The sequence below is a fragment of the Ascaphus truei genome, chromosome 21 (genome assembly GCF_040206685.1).
Source record: "Ascaphus truei isolate aAscTru1 chromosome 21, aAscTru1.hap1, whole genome shotgun sequence".
In the NCBI taxonomy this organism is placed as follows: domain Eukaryota; kingdom Metazoa; phylum Chordata; class Amphibia; order Anura; family Ascaphidae; genus Ascaphus; species Ascaphus truei.
This window is the reverse complement of record NC_134503.1, coordinates 3,574,128-3,592,740: the sequence shown is the minus strand read 5'-3', so window position 1 is coordinate 3,592,740 and position 18,613 is coordinate 3,574,128. Positions and strand designations below refer to the sequence as shown.

At 50.8% G+C, this 18,613-nt stretch overlaps 2 protein-coding genes across 2 annotated transcripts in view; one reads left to right on the top strand and one right to left on the bottom strand.

The window, feature by feature from the left end:
- RIBC1 (RIB43A domain with coiled-coils 1) overlaps positions 1–18,613 on the top strand; it is a 538,781-nt gene that overhangs the window by 99,784 nt on the left and 420,384 nt on the right. The gene's annotated exons all lie outside the window — the stretch shown is intronic.
- The window catches only part of COL27A1 (collagen type XXVII alpha 1 chain), a 263,084-nt gene that overhangs the window by 203,817 nt on the left and 40,654 nt on the right, over positions 1–18,613 (bottom strand). Inside the window, 4 exon segments of the mRNA XM_075578501.1 lie at positions 5,477–5,530; positions 12,830–12,874; positions 14,731–14,784; positions 16,630–16,683. Of these exon segments, the coding sequence (XP_075434616.1) occupies positions 5,477–5,530; positions 12,830–12,874; positions 14,731–14,784; positions 16,630–16,683 (207 nt within the window).

Below are 18,613 nucleotides of genomic sequence, written 5' to 3'. Positions count from 1 at the left end.
GCTGTAACAGGCAGAGAGGATACATAGTTACAGCTGTAACAGGGCAGAGAGGATACATAGTTACAGCTGTAACAGGGCAGAGAGGATACATAGTTACAGCTGTAACAGGGCAGAGAGGATACATAGTTACAGCTGTAACAGGGCAGAGGATACATAGTTACAGCTGTAACAGGGCAGAGAGGATACATAGTTACAGCTGTAACGGGGCAGAGAGGATACATAGTTACAGGTGTAACAGGCAGAGAGGATACATAGTTACAGCTGTAACAGGCAGAGAGGATACATAGTTACAGCTGTAACAGGCAGAGAGGATACATAGTTACAGCTGTAACAGGGCAGAGAGGATACATAGTTACAGCTGTAACAGGGCAGAGAGGATACATAGTTACAGCTGTAACAGGCAGAGAGGATACATAGTTACAGGTGTAACAGGCAGAGAGGATACATAGTTACAGGTGTAACAGGGCAGAGGATACATAGTTACAGCTGTAACAGGCAGAGAGGATACATAGTTACAGCTGTAACAGGCAGAGAGGATACATAGTTACAGCTGTAACAGGGCAGAGAGGATACATAGTTACAGCTGTAACAGGCAGAGAGGATACATAGTTACAGCTGTAACAGGGCAGAGAGGATACATAGTTACAGCTGTAACAGGGCAGAGAGGATACATAGTTACAGCTGTAACAGGCAGAGAGGATACATAGTTACAGGTGTAACAGGGCAGAGGATACATAGTTACAGATATAACAGGCAGAGAGGATACATAGTTACAGATATAACAGGCAGAGAGGATATATAGTTACAGCTGTAACAGGCAGAGAGGATACATAGTTACAGGTGTAACAGGGCAGAGGATACATAGTTACAGATATAACAGGCAGAGAGGATACATAGTTACAGCTGTAACAGGCAGAGGATACATAGTTACAGGTGTAACAGGGCAGAGGATACATAGTTACAGATATAACAGGCAGAGAGGATACATAGTTACAGATATAACAGGCAGAGAGGATACATAGTTACAGCTGTAACAGGACAGAGAGGATACATAGTTACAGCTGTAACAGGGCAGAGAGGATACATAGTTACAGCTGTAACAGGCAGAGAGGATACATAGTTACAGCTGTAACAGGCAGAGAGGATACATAGTTACAGCTGTAACAGGCAGAGAGGATACATAGTTACAGCTGTAACAGGCAGAGGATACATAGTTACAGGTGTAACGGGGCAGAGAGGATACATAGTTACAGATATAACAGGCAGAGAGGATACATAGTTACAGCTGTAACAGGGCAGAGAGGATACATAGTTACAGGTGTAACAGGCAGAGAGGATACATAGTTACAGATATAACAGGCAGAGAGGATACATAGTTACAGGTGTAACAGGGCAGAGGATACATAGTTACAGGTGTAACAGGGCAGAGGATACATAGTTACAGATATAACAGGCAGAGAGGATACATAGTTACAGCTGTAACAGGACAGAGAGGATACATAGTTACAGCTGTAACAGGGCAGAGAGGATACATAGTTACAGGTGTAACAGGGCAGAGGATACATAGTTACAGATATAACAGGCAGAGAGGATACATAGTTACAGCTGTAACAGGACAGAGAGGATACATAGTTACAGCTGTAACAGGCAGAGAGGATACATAGTTACAGATATAACAGGCAGAGAGGATACATAGTTACAGCTGTAACAGGCAGAGAGGATACATAGTTACAGGTGTAACAGGGCAGAGGATACATAGTTACAGATGTAACAGGCAGAGAGGATACATAGTTACAGCTGTAACAGGACAGAGAGGATACATAGTTACAGCTGTAACAGGACAGAGAGGATACATAGTTACAGCTGTAACAGGCAGAGAGGATACATAGTTACAGATATAACAGGCAGAGAGGATACATAGTTACAGCTGTAACAGGCAGAGAGGATACATAGTTACAGCTGTAACAGGCAGAGAGGATACATAGTTACAGCTGTAACAGGACAGAGAGGATACATAGTTACAGCTGTAACAGGCAGAGAGGATACATAGTTACAGCTGTAACAGGCAGAGAGGATACATAATTACAGATATAACAGGCAGAGAGGATACATAGTTACAGATATAACAGGCAGAGAGGATACATAGTTACAGCTGTAACAGGCAGAGAGGATACATAGTTACAGCTGTAACAGGCAGAGAGGATACATAGTTACAGCTGTAACAGGGCAGAGAGGATACATAGTTACAGCTGTAACAGGCAGAGAGGATACATAGTTACAGCTGTAACAGGCAGAGAGGATACATAGTTACAGCTGTAACAGGCAGAGAGGATACATAGTTACAGATATAACAGGCAGAGAGGATACATAGTTACAGCTGTAACAGGCAGAGAGGATACATAGTTACAGCTGTAACAGGCAGAGAGGATACATAGTTACAGATATAACAGGCAGAGAGGATACATAGTTACAGCTGTAACAGGCAGAGAGGATACATAGTTACAGGTGTAACAGGCAGAGAGGATACATAGTTACAGGTGTAACAGGGCAGAGAGGATACATAGTTACAGCTGTAACAGGCAGAGAGGATACATAGTTACAGCTGTAACAGGGCAGAGAGGATACATAGTTACAGCTGTAACGGGGCAGAGAGGATACATAGTTACAGCTGTAACGGGGCAGAGAGGATACATAGTTACAGCTGTAACGGGGCAGAGAGGATACATAGTTACAGCTGTAACAGGCAGAGAGGATACATAGTTACAGCTGTAACAGGCAGAGAGGATACATAGTTACAGGTGTAACAGGGCAGAGAGGATACATAGTTACAGCTGTAACAGGCAGAGAGGATACATAGTTACAGCTGTAACAGGGCAGAGAGGATACATAGTTACAGCTGTAACAGGCAGAGAGGATACATAGTTACAGCTGTAACAGGCAGAGAGGATACATAGTTACAGCTGTAACGGGGCAGAGAGGATACATAGTTACAGCTGCAACAGGCAGAGAGGATACATAGTTACAGCTGTAACAGGGCAGAGAGGATACATAGTTACAGCTGTAACAGGCAGAGAGGATACATAGTTACAGCTGTAACAGGCAGAGATGATACATAGTTACAGCTGTAACAGGCAGAGAGGATACATAGTTACAGCTGTAACAGGACAGAGAGGATACATAGTTACAGCTGTAACAGGGCAGAGAGGATACATAGTTACAGCTGTAACAGGCAGAGAGGATACATAGTTACAGCTGTAATGGGGCAGAGAGGATACATAGTTACAGCTGTAACAGGCAGAGAGGATACATAGTTACAGCTGTAACAGGCAGAGGATACATAGTTACAGATATAACAGGCAGAGAGGATACATAGTTACAGATATAACAGGCAGAGAGGATATATAGTTACAGCTGTAACAGGCAGAGAGGATACATAGTTACAGCTGTAACAGGCAGAGAGGATACATAGTTACAGCTGTAACAGGCAGAGAGGATACATAGTTACAGCTGTAACAGGCAGAGAGGATACATAGTTACAGCTGTAACGGGCAGAGAGGATACATAGTTACAGATATAACGGGCAGAGAGGATACATAGTTACAGATATAACAGGCAGAGAGGATACATAGTTACAGATATAACAGGCAGAGAGGATACATAGTTACAGCTGTAACAGGCAGAGAGGATACATAGTTACAGCTGTAACAGGCAGAGAGGATACATAGTTACAGCTGTAACAGGCAGAGAGGATACATAGTTACAGCTGTAACAGGCAGAGAGGATACATAGTTACAGCTGTAACAGGGCAGAGAGGATACATAGTTACAGATATAACAGGCAGAGAGGATACATAGTTACAGCTGTAACAGGCAGAGAGGATACATAGTTACAGCTGTAACAGGCAGAGAGGATACATAGTTACAGCTGTAACAGGCAGAGAGGATACATAGTTACAGCTGTAACAGGCAGAGAGGATACATAGTTACAGCTGTACAACACATACCAGCAGTCGTTACCCAGCGCAGAAGTCAGGGCGGCTCAGTGAATAACACTATATAACTCCATGATAAAGGAAGCTATTACCGCATTACTGAGCAGCATTTATAACATTTGAGTACAGCAGTAACTGTGCGTTACTCACTGTTACAGTATCGTTTTTATTACTGCGGCTCTGAAAGCAGCGCTGGCAATGTCACTGCGGGATCGCTCTTTACGTTATTACTTAATAGGGATATCCTTCAGTGTGTGGGATCAGGGCCACCAACAGCAGTCTGGGGACCTCTCCCCCCACGGGGGGGGGGCATAGAATGTATGGGCCTGGGGGAGGAGGTATGGGCCCGGGGGGAATAGGTATGTCTGGGTGTGTGTGTGGGGGGGTAGCTATGGGGCAGGGGGGTAGTGGGGAGAAGGAGGTATGGGTATGGTTGCCACAGCAGAGAGGGGAGCCGAATGTGTCTACCTGCAGCCTCGGACGGGTGGAGGGGGCCTGCTCCAGGCCCATGGAGATGCCTGTCCAAGAGGGCTTGCCAAGGGGGTCCATGGAGGTGTCTGCCAGTGGAAGGGAGTTCCTTAAAGGCCCGCAGATCTTGCACTACGTTCGGGTCGCCGGTAGGGGGGCCATGGACAGTAGTCCCAGCGGTCTCCCCGTCGGCAGCCCTGTGTGGGATCTGTAATATGGTGATCTGGAGCGATCCTGTGTGAAAGATCTGGAAAACTATCATCTGGAATGATCCCGTCAGTGTGTAACATGGAGAGCTCTGTAATCTGGAGTGATCCCGTCAGTGTTTAACATGGAGAGCTCTGTAATCTGGAGTGATCCCGTCAGTGTGTAACATGGAGAGCTCTGTAATCTGGAATGATCCCGTCAGTGTGTAACATGGAGTGCTCTGTAATCTGGAGAGATCCTGTCAGTGTGTAACATGGAGTGCTCTGTAATCTGGAGTGATCCCGTCAGTGTGTAACATGGAGAGCTCTGTAATCTGGAGAGATCCCGTCAGTGTGTAACATGGAGAGCTCTGTAATCTGGAGAGATCCCGTCAGTGTGTAACATGGAGTGCTCTGTAATCTGGAGAGATCCCGTCAGTGTGTAACATGGAGTGCTCTGTAATCTGGAGTGATCAGTGTGTGGCATCTTTAACAATGATCTGGAGTGATCCGGTGTTTGAAAGATCTGTAACATGGTGATCTGCATTGATTGTTACTGTGGCACTTTCACAATATGGTGATCTGAAGTGATCCAGTCAGTGGTGATCTTTCAATCAATCACATGTGATCAGTGATCCCGTTAGTGTGTGGGATCTACAACAAACTGATCAACCACCGTGATCTTCCCAGATGATTTCTGAAAATGCACAGTAACCAAGTCTAAGAAACAGGGCCCCACCTGTACCCCCCCCCCCCCCCCCCAAACCCCCCCCCCCCCCAAACCCATACCCTCGGAGGTAACCTGCTCACAGCATGGTAAGATTTACTGCACCTGCCTGCCAGGATAACCTTTGGCACCCGGGCTGCCGTCCAGTCCCCGCTCACCCTACAAGAGAAAATAAAGGACACGTATATCTATACGGTGCACCCATACACACGGAGCGCTCGGCTCTCCTGCACGTCCTGCGATGTGTTATATACAGACTGAATATAAAAGTGATATATGTATATATCCTCCCTGCCGCCCCCCCCCCAGAAAAAACCCCAATCATGAATCAGCATTACCCCAAACAAAATCTAAACCTGGTCCGGCCCCGGTCAGACCGGCCCCCTGACCCCCAGCACACGGAGGGGTCGGACTCGAACACCTTTTGCCGAGATGCTTTAAAGAGTAAATAGTTGCACATTTTCGGGAGTCTTTTAAAACAACCCCGCCATTCATTCCCGGCGCGGTGCCATTTATCCAAACACCGGCGGCGGAGGAGGGGAACAGAGGGTTACAGTGTGAATATATTAACCCCTACCATGTCGGAGGGGCCCCGCAATGCATTGTGGCACTGCCGGGGTTAATGCGTCATTTAGGAACCGCCTGCGGAACGAAGGATTTCCATTGCGCATCTTGTTACAATACTCCTCCCCCAATCCTCCCCCCCCCAATCCTACCCTCCCCCCAATACTACCCCCCTCCCCCCGTAAATTTCGTTTTCCCATCGTTTTTTTTTTTTCAAAGGTAAAAAGCAGTTTTAACGTCGCTGCCTCTTAAATAGGAAAAACCCAGTTAAAAATCCCGTTGTCCTTTGTGAATAAGCCGCAGAAATCAGGCGCAATACATCAAAATACACGCGCCTTCCCCGGGGATTATCCTGATAAAGGTGCGAGCACGCTCCTTCCCCGGGATTATCCTGATAAAGGTGCGAGCACGCGCCTTCCCCGGGGATTATCCTGATAACGATGCGAGCACGCTCCTTCCCCGGGATTATCCTGATAACGGTGCAATGCGAGCACGCTCCTTCCCCGGGGATTATCCTGATAACGGTGCGAGTACGCTCTTTCCCCGGGGATTATCCTGATAACGATACGAGCACGCTCCTTCCCCGGGGATTATCCTGATAACGATACGAGCACGCTCCTTCCCCGGGGATTATCCTGATAAAGGTGCGAGCACGCTCCTTCCCCGGGATTATCCTGATAACGGTGCAATGCGAGCACACGCCTTCCCCGGGATTATCCTGATAACGATGCGAGCACGCGCCTTCCCCGGGGATTATCCTGATAACGATGCGAGCAGGCTCCTTCCCCGGGGATTATCCTGATAACGGTGCAATGCGAGCACGCTCCTTCCCCAGGGATTATCCTGATAAAGGTGCGAGCACGCTCCTTCCCCGGGATTATCCTGATAACGGTGCAATGCGAGCACGCGCCTTCCCCGGGGATTATCCTGATAACGATGCGAGCACGCTCCTTCCCCGGGGATTATCCTGATAACGATACGAGCACGCTCCTTCCCCGGGGATTATCCTGATAACGGTGCGCGCACGCTCCTTCCCCGGGGATTATCCTGATAACGGTGCGAGCATGCTCCTTCCCCGGGGATTATCCTGATAACGATACGAGCACGCTCCTTCCCCGGGGATTATCCTGATAACGGTGCGCGCACGCTCCTTCCCCGGGGATTATCCTGATAACGGTGCGAGCACGCGCCTTCCCCGGGGATTATCCTGATAATGATGCGAGCACGCGCCTTCCCCGGGGATTATCCTGATAACGGTGCGAGCACGCTCCTGCCCCGGGGATTATCCTGATAATGATGCGAGCACGCGCCTTCCCCGGGGATTATCCTGATAACGGTGCGAGCACGCTCCTTCCCTGGGGATTATCCTGATAACGGTGCGAGCACGCTCCTTCCCCGGGGATTATCCTGATAACGGTGCGAGCACGCTTTTTCCCCGGGGATTATCCTGATAACGGTGCGAGCATGCGCCTTCCCCGGGGATTATCCTGATAATGATGCGAGCACGCGCCTTCCCCGGGGATTATCCTGATAACGGTGCGAGCACGCTCCTTCCCCGGGGATTATCCTGATAACGATGCGAGCACGCTCCTTCCCTGGGGATTATCCTGATAATGATGCGATGCGAGCACGCGCCTTCCCCGGGGATTATCCTGATAACGGTGCGAGCACGCTCCTTCCCCGGGGATTATCCTGATAACGGTGCGAGCACGCTCCTTCCCCGGGGATTATCCTGATAACGGTGCGAGCACGCTCCTTCCCCGGGGATTATCCTGATAACGATGCGAGCACGCTCCTTCCCCGGGGATTATCCTGATAACGGTGCGAGCACGCGCCTTCCCCAGGGATTATCCTGATAATGATGCGAGCACGCGCCTTCCCCAGGGATTATCCTGATAACGGTGCGAGCACGCTCCTTCCCCGGGGATTATCCTGATAACGGTGCGAGCATGCTCCTTCCCCGGGGATTATCCTGATAACGATGCGAGCACGCGCCTTCCCCGGGGATTATCCTGATAACGATGCGAGCACGCTCCTTCCCCGGGGATTATCCTGATAACGGTGCGCGCACGCTCCTTCCCCGGGATTATCCTGATAACGATGCGAGCACGCGCCTTCCCCGGGGATTATCCTGATAACGGTGCGAGCACGCTCCTTCCCCGGGGATTATCCTGATAACGGTGCGCGCACGCGCCTTCCCCGGGGATTATCCTGAGAACGATGCGAGCACGCTCCTTCCCCGGGGATTATCCTGATAACGGTGCGCGCACGCTCCTTCCCCAGGGATTATCCTGATAACGGTGCGAGCACGCGCCTTCCCCGGGGATTATCCTGATAACGGTGCGAGCACGCGCCTTCCCCGGGGATTATCCTGATAACGGTGCGAGCACGCTCCTTCCCCGGGATTATCCTGATAACGATACGAGCACGCTCCTTCCCCGGGGATTATCCTGATAACGATGCGAGCACGCTCCTTCCCCGGGGATTATCCTGATAACGGTGCGCGCACGCTCCTTCCCCGGGGATTATCCTGATAACGGTGCGCGCACGCTCCTTCCCCGGGATTATCCTGATAACGATACGAGCACGCTCCTTCCCCGGGGATTATCCTGATAACGGTGCGAGCACGCGCTTTCCCCGGGGATTATCCTGATAACGGTGCGAGCACGCTCCTTCCCCAGGGATTATCCTGATAACGGTGCGAGCACGCTCCTTCCCCGGGGATTATCCTGATACTGTTGCGAGCACGCTCCTTCCCCGGGGATTATCCTGATAACGATGCGAGCACGCGCCTTCCCCGGGGATTATCCTGATAACGGTGCGCGCACGCTCCTTCCCCGGGGATTATCCTGATAACGGTGCGAGCGCGCGCGTTCCCCGGGGATTATCCTGATAACGGTGCGAGCACGCTCCTTCCCCGGGGATTATCCTGATAACGATGCGAGCACACTCCTTCCCCGGGGATTATCCTGATAACGGTGCGAGCACGCTCCTTCCACGGGGATTATCCTGATAACGATACGAACACGCTCCTTCCCCGGGGATTATCCTGATAACGGTGCGAGCACGCTCCTTCCCCGGGGATTATCCTGATAATGGTGCGAGCACGCTCCTTCCCCGGGGATTATCCTGATAACGATACGAGCACGCTCCTTCCCCGGGGATTATCCTGATAACGGTGCGAGCACGCTCCTTCCCCGGGGATTATCCTGATAACGGTGCGAGCACGCTCCTTCCCCAGGGATTATCCTGATAACGATACGAGCACGCGCCTTCCCAAGGGATTATCCTGATAACGGTGCGAGCACGCTCCTTCCCCGGGGATTATCCTGATAACGGTGCGAGCACACGCCTTCCCCGGGGATTATCCTGATAACGATACGAGCACGCTCCTTCCCCGGGGATTATCCTGATAACGATGCGAGCACGCTCCTTCCCCGGGGATTATCCTGATAACGGTGCGAGCACGCTCCTTCCCCGGGGATTATCCTGATAACGGTGCGCGCACGCTCCTTCCCCGGGGATTATCCTGATAACAATGCGAGCACGTGCCTTCCCGGGGATTATCCTGATAACGATGCGAGCACGCGCCTTCCCCGGGGATTATCCTGATAACGATGCGAGCACGCTCCTTCCCCGGGGATTATCCTGATAACGGTGCGAGCACGCTCCTTCCCCGGGGATTATCCTGATAACGATGCGAGCACGCGCCTTCCCAGGGATTATCCTGATAACGATGCGAGCACGCTCCTTCCCCAGGGATTATCCTGATAATGATGCGAGCATGCGCCTTCCCCGGGGATTATCCTGATAACGGTGCGAGCACGCTCCTTCCCCGGGGATTATCCTGATAACGGTGCGAGCACGCTCCTTCCCCAGGGATTATCCTGATAACGATGCGAGCACGCTCCTTCCCCGGGGATTATCCTGATAACGATGCGAGCACGCTCCTTCCCCGGGGATTATCCTGATAACGGTGCGAGCACGCGCCTTCCCCGGGGATTATCCTGATAATGGTGCGAGCACGCGCCTTCCCCGGGGATTATCCTGATAACGATGCGAGCACGCTCCTTCCCCGGGATTATCCTGATAACGGTGCGCGCACGCTTCTTCCCCGGGATTATCCTGATAACGATGCGATGCGAGCACGCGCCTTCCCCGGGGATTATCCTGATAACGGTGCGAGCACGCTCCTTCCCCGGGGATTATCTTGATAACGATGCGAGCACGCTCCTTCCCCGGGGATTATCCTGATAACGATGCGAGCACGCTCCTTCCCCGGGGATTATCCTGATAACGGTGTGAGCACGCTCCTTCCCCGGGGATTATCCTGATAACGGTGCGATGCGAGCACGCGCCTTCCCCGGGGATTATCTTGATAACGATGCGAGCACGCTCCTTCCCCGGGGATTATCCTGATAACGATGCGAGCACGCTCCTTCCCCGGGGATTATCCTGATAACGGTGTGAGCACGCTCCTTCCCCAGGGATTATCCTGATAACGATGCGAGCACGCGCCTTCCCCGGGGATTATCCTGATAACGGTGCGAGCACGCTCCTTCCCCGGGGATTATCCTGATAACGATGCGATGCGAACACGCGCCTTCCCCGGGGATTATCCTGATAACGGTGCGAGCACGCTCCTTCCCCGGGATTATCCTGATAACGGTGCGCGCACGCTCCTTCCCCGGGATTATCCTGATAACGATACGAGCACGCTCCTTCCCCGGGGATTATCCTGATAACGATGCGAGCACGCGCCTTCCCCGGGGATTATCCTGATAACGGTGCGAGCACGCGCCTTCCCCGGGGATTATCCTGATAACGGTGCGAGCACGCTCCTTCCCCGGGGATTATCCTGATAACGGTGCGAGCACGCTCCTTCCCCGGGGATTATCCTGATAACGATGCGATGCGAGCACGCGCCTTCCCCGGGGATTATCCTGATAACGGTGTGAGCACGCTCCTTCCCGGGGATTATCCTGATAATGGTGCGAGCACGCTCCTTCCCCGGGATTATCCTGATAACGATGCGAGCACGCTCCTTCCCCGGGGATTATCCTGATAACGGTGCGAGCACGCTCCTTCCCGGGGATTATCCTGATAACGATGCGAGCACGCTCCTTCCCCGGGGATTATCCTGATAACGGTGCGAGCACGCTCCTTCCCCGGGAATTATCCTGATAACGGTGCGAGCACGCTCCTTCCCCGGGGATTATCCTGATAACGGTGCGCGCACGCTCCTTCACCGGGGATTATCCTGATAACGATGCGAGCACGCTCCTTCCCCGGGATTATCCTGATAACGGTGCGCGCACGCTCCTTCCCCGGGGATTATCCTGATAACGATGCGAGCACGCTCCTTCCCCGGGGATTATCCTGATAACGGTGCGAGCACGCTCCTTCCCCAGGGATTATCCTGATAATGATGCGAGCACGCGCCTTCCCCAGGGATTATCCTGATAACGGTGCGAGCACGCTCCTTCCCCGGGGATTATCCTGATAACGGTGCGAGCACGCTCCTTCCCCGGGGATTATCCTGATAACGGTGCGAGCACGCTCCTTCCCCGGGATTATCCTGATAACGGTGCGATGCGAGCACGCGCCTTCCCCGGGGATTATCCTGATAACGGTGCGATGCGAGCACGCTCTTTCCCCGGGGATTATCCTGATAACGATGCGAGCACGCTCCTTCCCCGGGGATTATCCTGATAACGGTGCGAGCACGCGCGTTCCCGGGGATTATCCTGATAACGGTGCGAGCACGCTCCTTCCCCGGGGATTATCCTGATAACGATACGAGCACGCTCCTTCCCCGGGGATTATCCTGATAACGATTCACTTTTGCCAGGCCGATGTCGGACCCCCACCCCGAATATTTGTGCCTGCTGGGTTCCTACGCTGCATTCTGCTGGGTTCCATGCTGCATTCTGCTGGGTTCCTACGCTGCATTCTGCTGGGTCCTACGCTGCATTCTGCTGGGTTCCTACGCTGCATTCTGCTGGGTTCTATGCTGCATTCTGCTGGGTTCTATGCTGCATTCTGCTGGGTTCCTACGCTGCATTCTGCTGGGTTCTATGCTGCATTCTGCTGGGTTCTATGCTGCATTCTGCTGGGTTCTATGCTGCATTCTGCTGGGTTCTACGCTGCATTCTGCTGGGTTCCACGCTGCATTCTGCTGGGTTCCTACGCTGCATTCTGCTGGGTTCCTACGCTGCATTCTGCTGGGTTCTACGCTGCATTCTGCTGGGTTCCTACGCTGCATTCTGCTGGGTTCCACGCTGCATTCTGCTGGGTTCCTACGCTGCATTCTGCTGGGTTCCACGCTGCATTGTGCTGGGTTCCTACGCTGCATTCTGCTGGGTTACCACTGTTTTTTGGAGTAGTACTCCAGGTCCTCGTGACATTGACTAAGAGCATGTTTCACCTTGTGCCTCATGCACTAACAATTAGAATGTAAGCTCTTTGGGCCAGGGACCTGGCTGCAGAAGCGAAATTCTAGGACCAGCGGCAAATAAATATTTAGTGCACTCGGACGAAGTCCGCTTTTGGAGTGGCTGCCGTTACTTTGTATAATGTTCAGAGCGTTAACACTGTCCGTGTGCTACTTCTGAGAGATTAATCGGCAGCGATGTTATATTATAGGGCGCCTGGAGATTCCCTCCCCCTCCCCCGCCCCCCTCCCCCCCTCCCCCCCCCCCCCCGGGCAGGAAAGGATCGCACGACAGGTCAGCAAAATGGTTACAAATAAAGTTCCTTATGGAGTTTCAGCCTCTACTTTGTAATCTCACAAATGGTTTCAATAAAAGACCCTGAAACATTTCCATTTGTAAACAGGTTATTGTGGAATTAAAGGGCCCTTTGTAGGTTTTACGAAGGGGCGGGATATCTTACCGGTTCACCAGGATGGCCGTGGGGTCCGGGGTGGCCTTTTGGACCCTAGAAGACACACATGTCACAAAAGAGAAACAAAACAGAGGCAAAAACATGGACTGCAATAAAGACGAAGTTTATAGTCTAGAACTGGGATTCCGGGCCACCCAACGGGTCTCAATACTCATCTTATTGGTCAGCCCCAGGGAATGCTGGGAGTTGTAGTTCTGCCCCTGGGATAATATATGGAGTGCCACTTGATGACTGAAGTGAGAGAACTCACTGGGTAACGGGATGAGAGTCTGCACTTAGGGAAGGGAGAGAAAGAACTCACTGGGTAACAGGGTGAGAGTCTGCACTTAGGGAAGGGAGAGAAAGAACTCACTGGGTAACGGGATGAGTCTGCACTTAGGGAAGGGAGAGAAATAACTCACTGGGTAACGGGGTGAGTCTGCACTTAGGGAAGGGAGAGAAAGAACTCACTGGGTAATGGGATGAGTCTGCACTTAGGGAAGGGAGAGAAAGAACTCACTGGGTAACGGGGTGAGTCTGCACTTAGGGAAGGGAGAGAGAGAACTCACTGGGTAACGGGATGAGAGTCTGCACTTAGGGAAGGGAGAGAGAGAACTCACTGGGTAAAGGAGTGAGTCTGCACTTAGGGAAGGGAGAGAGAGAATTCACTGGGTAAAGGGGTGAGTCTGCACTTAGGGAAGGGAGAGAGAGAACTCACTGGGTAAAGGGGTGAGTCTGCACTTAGGGAAGGAAGAGAGAGAACTCACTGGGTAAAGGGATGAGTCTGCACTTAGGGAAGGGAGAGAGAGAACTCACTGGAATGAATGGATCAATGATGGAAGGAGGACCGATGACCAATACATGGGGGAATGAAACTTTGCATCACATGAATGAATGAGAATTTGTATCAGATTAATCAATGTCAGATTATATCAGATTGAATTAATGAAATAATTATTACTGAATGAATGCTTGTGCCAGATGAACAAGTGAGTGAGCGACAGCTTATATCAGATGAATGAGTGACAGCTGATATCAGATGAGTGAGTGACAGCTGATATCAGTTGATTGACAGCTGATATCAGATGAGTGAGTGACAGCTGATATCAGATGAGTGAGTTAGTGACAGCTGATATCAGATGAGTGAGTGACAGCTGATATCAGATGAGTGAGTGACAGCTTATTTCAGATGGGTGAGTGAGTGTGTGAGTGACAGCTTACATCAGGTGAGTGAGTGACATTTGTACCAGGTGAGTGAATGACGGGGATGAATAAATTAGAACAAGCGTTTCCTGAGTAGTGAATGAGTTGCAGGGGGTGTGTGGTTGAATGAATGTGAATGAAATATACTAAACTCCCTGGTGAAATAATTAGAAGGTGAGCGGATGCGGCCCCGATCGGCACTAGCGCAGTTTAATGAAGAACACATTAGTGCAGGGCATCTCCAGTCCCAAAGGGCCACAAACAGGTCAGGTTTTCAGGATATCCCTGCTTCAGCACAGGCGGCTCAATCAGTGGCTCAGTCGAAGCAGGGATATCCTGAAAAGGGCCACCAACAGGTCAGGTTGAGGACTGGCGCTGCCCGCCCCCTCCCCCGCTTCAGTGTCATGATGTCTATGGAATTGAAGCCGCAGCACGCACGACTTGTTTACGCTGCAGTTGTGGGGTGTCCTGACGCAGCATTGCCGCGGTCTTACCCCTGGGAACACGCTTGGGTTCAGGAGAGTCTCAGGGACCACAGGTCATCAATCGGAGGAATTTAAAATGGCCGCCGGTGGGAAGCCAGTTAGTAACGGTGACCTAAACGGCGGAATAACCCCATCTCTTCGTACGGTGCAATTTAACCCCTCGCCTGCTGAGGGGACCTGCAATACATTCAGGAGGAGTATGGGCATTAAAAGCTTACTTACCATCCGGCCCAGCGGCCCTGGAAGTCCCGTGATGCCGGGCAGGCCGGAGTGCCCCTATAACAGAATACCCCGGGGTTACACAGCTGGACGTGCGGAAACATGGCGGCAGAGAAAGGGGCCCAGCCAGGGTCACACACTGTACGCCTGCGATCAGCACCAGGTCACCGGGTCATTAAGGACCCGGTGCTGGTTTTGCATTCCATTCTTTGTATAATACAGTGAGATATGAAGAAGCTCCGGTCTGGATCACAGACCCCCTGGAGTTAGTTGGCATATACACCCCACATCATTATAGCGTTTTATATCTTTTTTTGTTTAAGGAACCCTAAAGTTATATTCTGAATTTCTGCAGAACCCCGACCCCCTCTAATAGAGCGTCTGAGATCAGATGCATTGTAAGGAACCCCAACTCTCTCTAATTGCGTGTCTGAGATCAGATGCATTGTAAGGAACCCCAAACCCCTCTAATAGTGCGTCTGAGATCAGATGCATTGTAAGGAACCCCAACCCTCTCTAATAGGGCGTCTGAGATCAGATACATTGTAAGGAGCCCCAGCCCTCTCTAATAGCGCGTCTGAGATCAGATGCATTGTAAGGAACCCCAACCCCCTCTAATAGCGTGTCTGAGATCAGATGCATTGTAAGGAACCCCGACCCTCTCTAATAGCGCGTCTGAGATCAGATACATTGTAAGGAGCCCCAGCCCTCTCTAATAGCGCGTCTGAGATCAGATGCATTGTAAGGAACCCCGACCCTCTCTAATAGCGCGTCTGAGATCAGATGCATTGTAAGGAACCCCAACCCTCTCTAATAGCGCGTCTGAGATCAGATACATTGTAAATTCTTCTGTATTTGGTACAATTTTCAAATAACCTGAAATTTGCAGAGAACCCTTTAGCGATGCCCGGGAACCCCAATTCTTTCTAGGATCCGCGGTTATAGGTATACGACTTACTTCCTGTGTCTCCGAACTCCAACGAGTTAACTTAAAACATCGTGGGGTGAGGTTGAGATTAAAGAAACGATACCCATGCAGCTTATCGGATTATTTGACGCTAACCTGGACGCGGTTCTTATATTTCTACACATACAGAGTAAGGCAAAAGTGACCAAATCCAGTCCTCTATGGTCACCAACAGGACAGGTTTTCAGGATCTCTCTGCTTCAGCACAGGTGGTTCAATCAGTTCCAGCTTCAGCACAGATGGATCAATCAGTGCTGAATTGATGAATTGAACAAGTGCTGAAGCAGAGATATCCTGAAAACCTGACCTGTTGATGGCCCTTGAAGACTGGAGTTGGCCACCCCTGGAGTAAAGCAAACTAAAAACCTAGTGATGATCACAACAAATCTTGACTTGCGTGTCCCCAACACTCCCGGAAATGCCCCCACGTGGCTGCACTCAACTTCTCGCCACCACAGAATTATTATACTTCATACTCACTGTATATAATACCCCTTCCACTAATCAGCGGGGGGCAGCTAGGCAAACACGTGTGGGAATTATAGGAGGCGTGCGAGGGCGAGCAGCAGGTTTACAAGGACACGTAGAAACATAGAATGTGACAGCAGATCAGAAGCAGGTGGCCCCTCCGTGTCTGCCCGTGGCCCCCCGTGTCTGCCCGTGGCCCACCACCTGCTGTAACACCTCAGACCCCATTTGATCCTGGGCTTTCTTTCTTTCCGCAGGTTTATCCCAAACACTTTTAAATCCCCTTACTGTACCCGCCCCCCTACCACCTCTGCTGGGACGCTACTCCACCTATCCACCACTCTTACTGAGAAGCGCTTCCTCACATTTCCCCTTAGCCACCCACCCTCCAGCGTCAGAGAATGACCTCTTGTACATATATACATATATACATATATACCTACACACACACATACATACATACATACCTTTAACCCATTCAGTGCCTTCCCTGGAGAGATGCCAGGATCACCTTTTTGCCCCTGGGGGGGGGGGGAAAGAAAAGAAAAACCAACAGTAAGCAGCCGTTAAGGAGGCAGAGAGACCCCTGTGTGGGCTGGAAGCCCCCTTGCACAGGGTCAGCAGGTCACATACATACACCAAACATACATTTGATTGCAAGCTCTTCGGGGCAGGGACTCCTTTTCCTGTTGTTACTGACATGTCTGACGCGCTTATTCCCACTACGTGTTATATTATTATGTCCCGTGTATCGCTGCGGTGACGCGCTGTGCGCATGGACGGCGCTATCTAAAGATACACATACATACAAACATGCATGTAGTATGTTCTTATAGGAGACGGCAGGAGACGCCCGGAGTAAGCTGTATTATAAGGGGGCGATCACAGGAGACCGCGTAATAAAGATATCCATTGCAGATTTCTACATTTTACTTAAAACAGAATATATATTCTTTTTTCTAATTTTCTACATCTTTTTTTGCCGTCCTTTTAAAATGACACCAGATTTTTTTTTTAAATAAACCAGTTCTGTGCTATTAGATACAGGGAACAGAGAGGAGCGCACGATCCAACAGGAGCAAGGAGAGGACCCAATGCAAAAAAATATATCAACTTTATTCTGTCAGAACGTAACATCCAACGCGTTTCGGAACGCTGGTGCGTTCTTTATCAAGGACCAGCGTTCGAAACGCGTTGGATTTTAGGTTGTGACAGAATAAAGTTGATATATTTTTTTGCATTGGGTCCTCTCCTTGCTCCTGTTGGATCGTGCGCTCCTCTCTGTTCCCTGTATCTGCTACTACTGGAAGCTGCACCTCCTGCCAGTCCCTAGCAAGGACTTGTGAGTACATTATTTGCTACAGGGTTGTTTTCCAATTAGACTTATCGTGGGGGGGTCACACCCACCCATTACCTGTCTTTGGAGACTTTTTACCCAATATTGCTGGCTGTTATTCTCACCTATGTTATTGATTTTGGATCATTCTTGGGCTTTGGCATTGGCTATTATGGGTTATTATACCTAGCATTTGAGCGCTTCTTCATCTCTATCTACCTGTATTATTAGATAATACTGGTTTTTTTTAAACTTCTGCCATTTTTAATCATTTTTTTATGTACAGATCATCCTTTGGTTGCTACAGCAACCATTTATCAAGTCATATCCACTTCCGCTTTTAAAACAGGCTCTTTTTAGCTCTGCCCTTTGGCAACAAAGTATCACAAACAGATCTGTTGCTGTGTACAAAACAGCAGCCTCTCTCTTAGCTTATAGTGCCCGCGACAGCGACGTCGGGCCGCGGTCGCTGGAAAAATCAAATTGAGATGACTTCCAGCGATTGCGACATATCCGTCGCTCCGTGCGTACTAATGTGTTAAACTTATTAATATAATGTTAAATATCAGCCTCAGCATGTCACAGACTGCAGCACAGAGTCAGACGGCGGCCATTTAGTTAGGCCCACAATCAGGTCTTTGACAGATCAAGAACAGAAAAACATTGCCTCAGGCTTTACCTATAAACATAAGGAAAAAAGGGGGGTGCAGAATTGCTGCGTTGCTGATCGCGACGGGGGACGGGGGGGGAGGGGGTGCGGCCATGATGTCATGCGGCTGGTTTGCCCCCATTGGCTGAACCGCCGCTGTGACGTGACTATCGCTCGGCAACCGCGGCAAATGACATCAATCTTGTCTTTTGGCCAAGGCAGTTGCGCACGCGCACATAGACTGCGGCCTGCCCCATAGAGGGCTGTACCTTGTGTGCGTCGCACGCACAGCCGCGGCGAGCAGAGCCGAAACCGTAAGCGCTCATAGTGTTCGCTCCGTACAGACTCAGCCAGAGCCGGCTCCCAACCTCCAGCTCGCCATAAATACGCAGCGAGCTCGTTAATTATCTTTCCTCCCACGGGAGCCGCGATGATGGAACCCAGATGAGCGGTATCTGTGAATGAG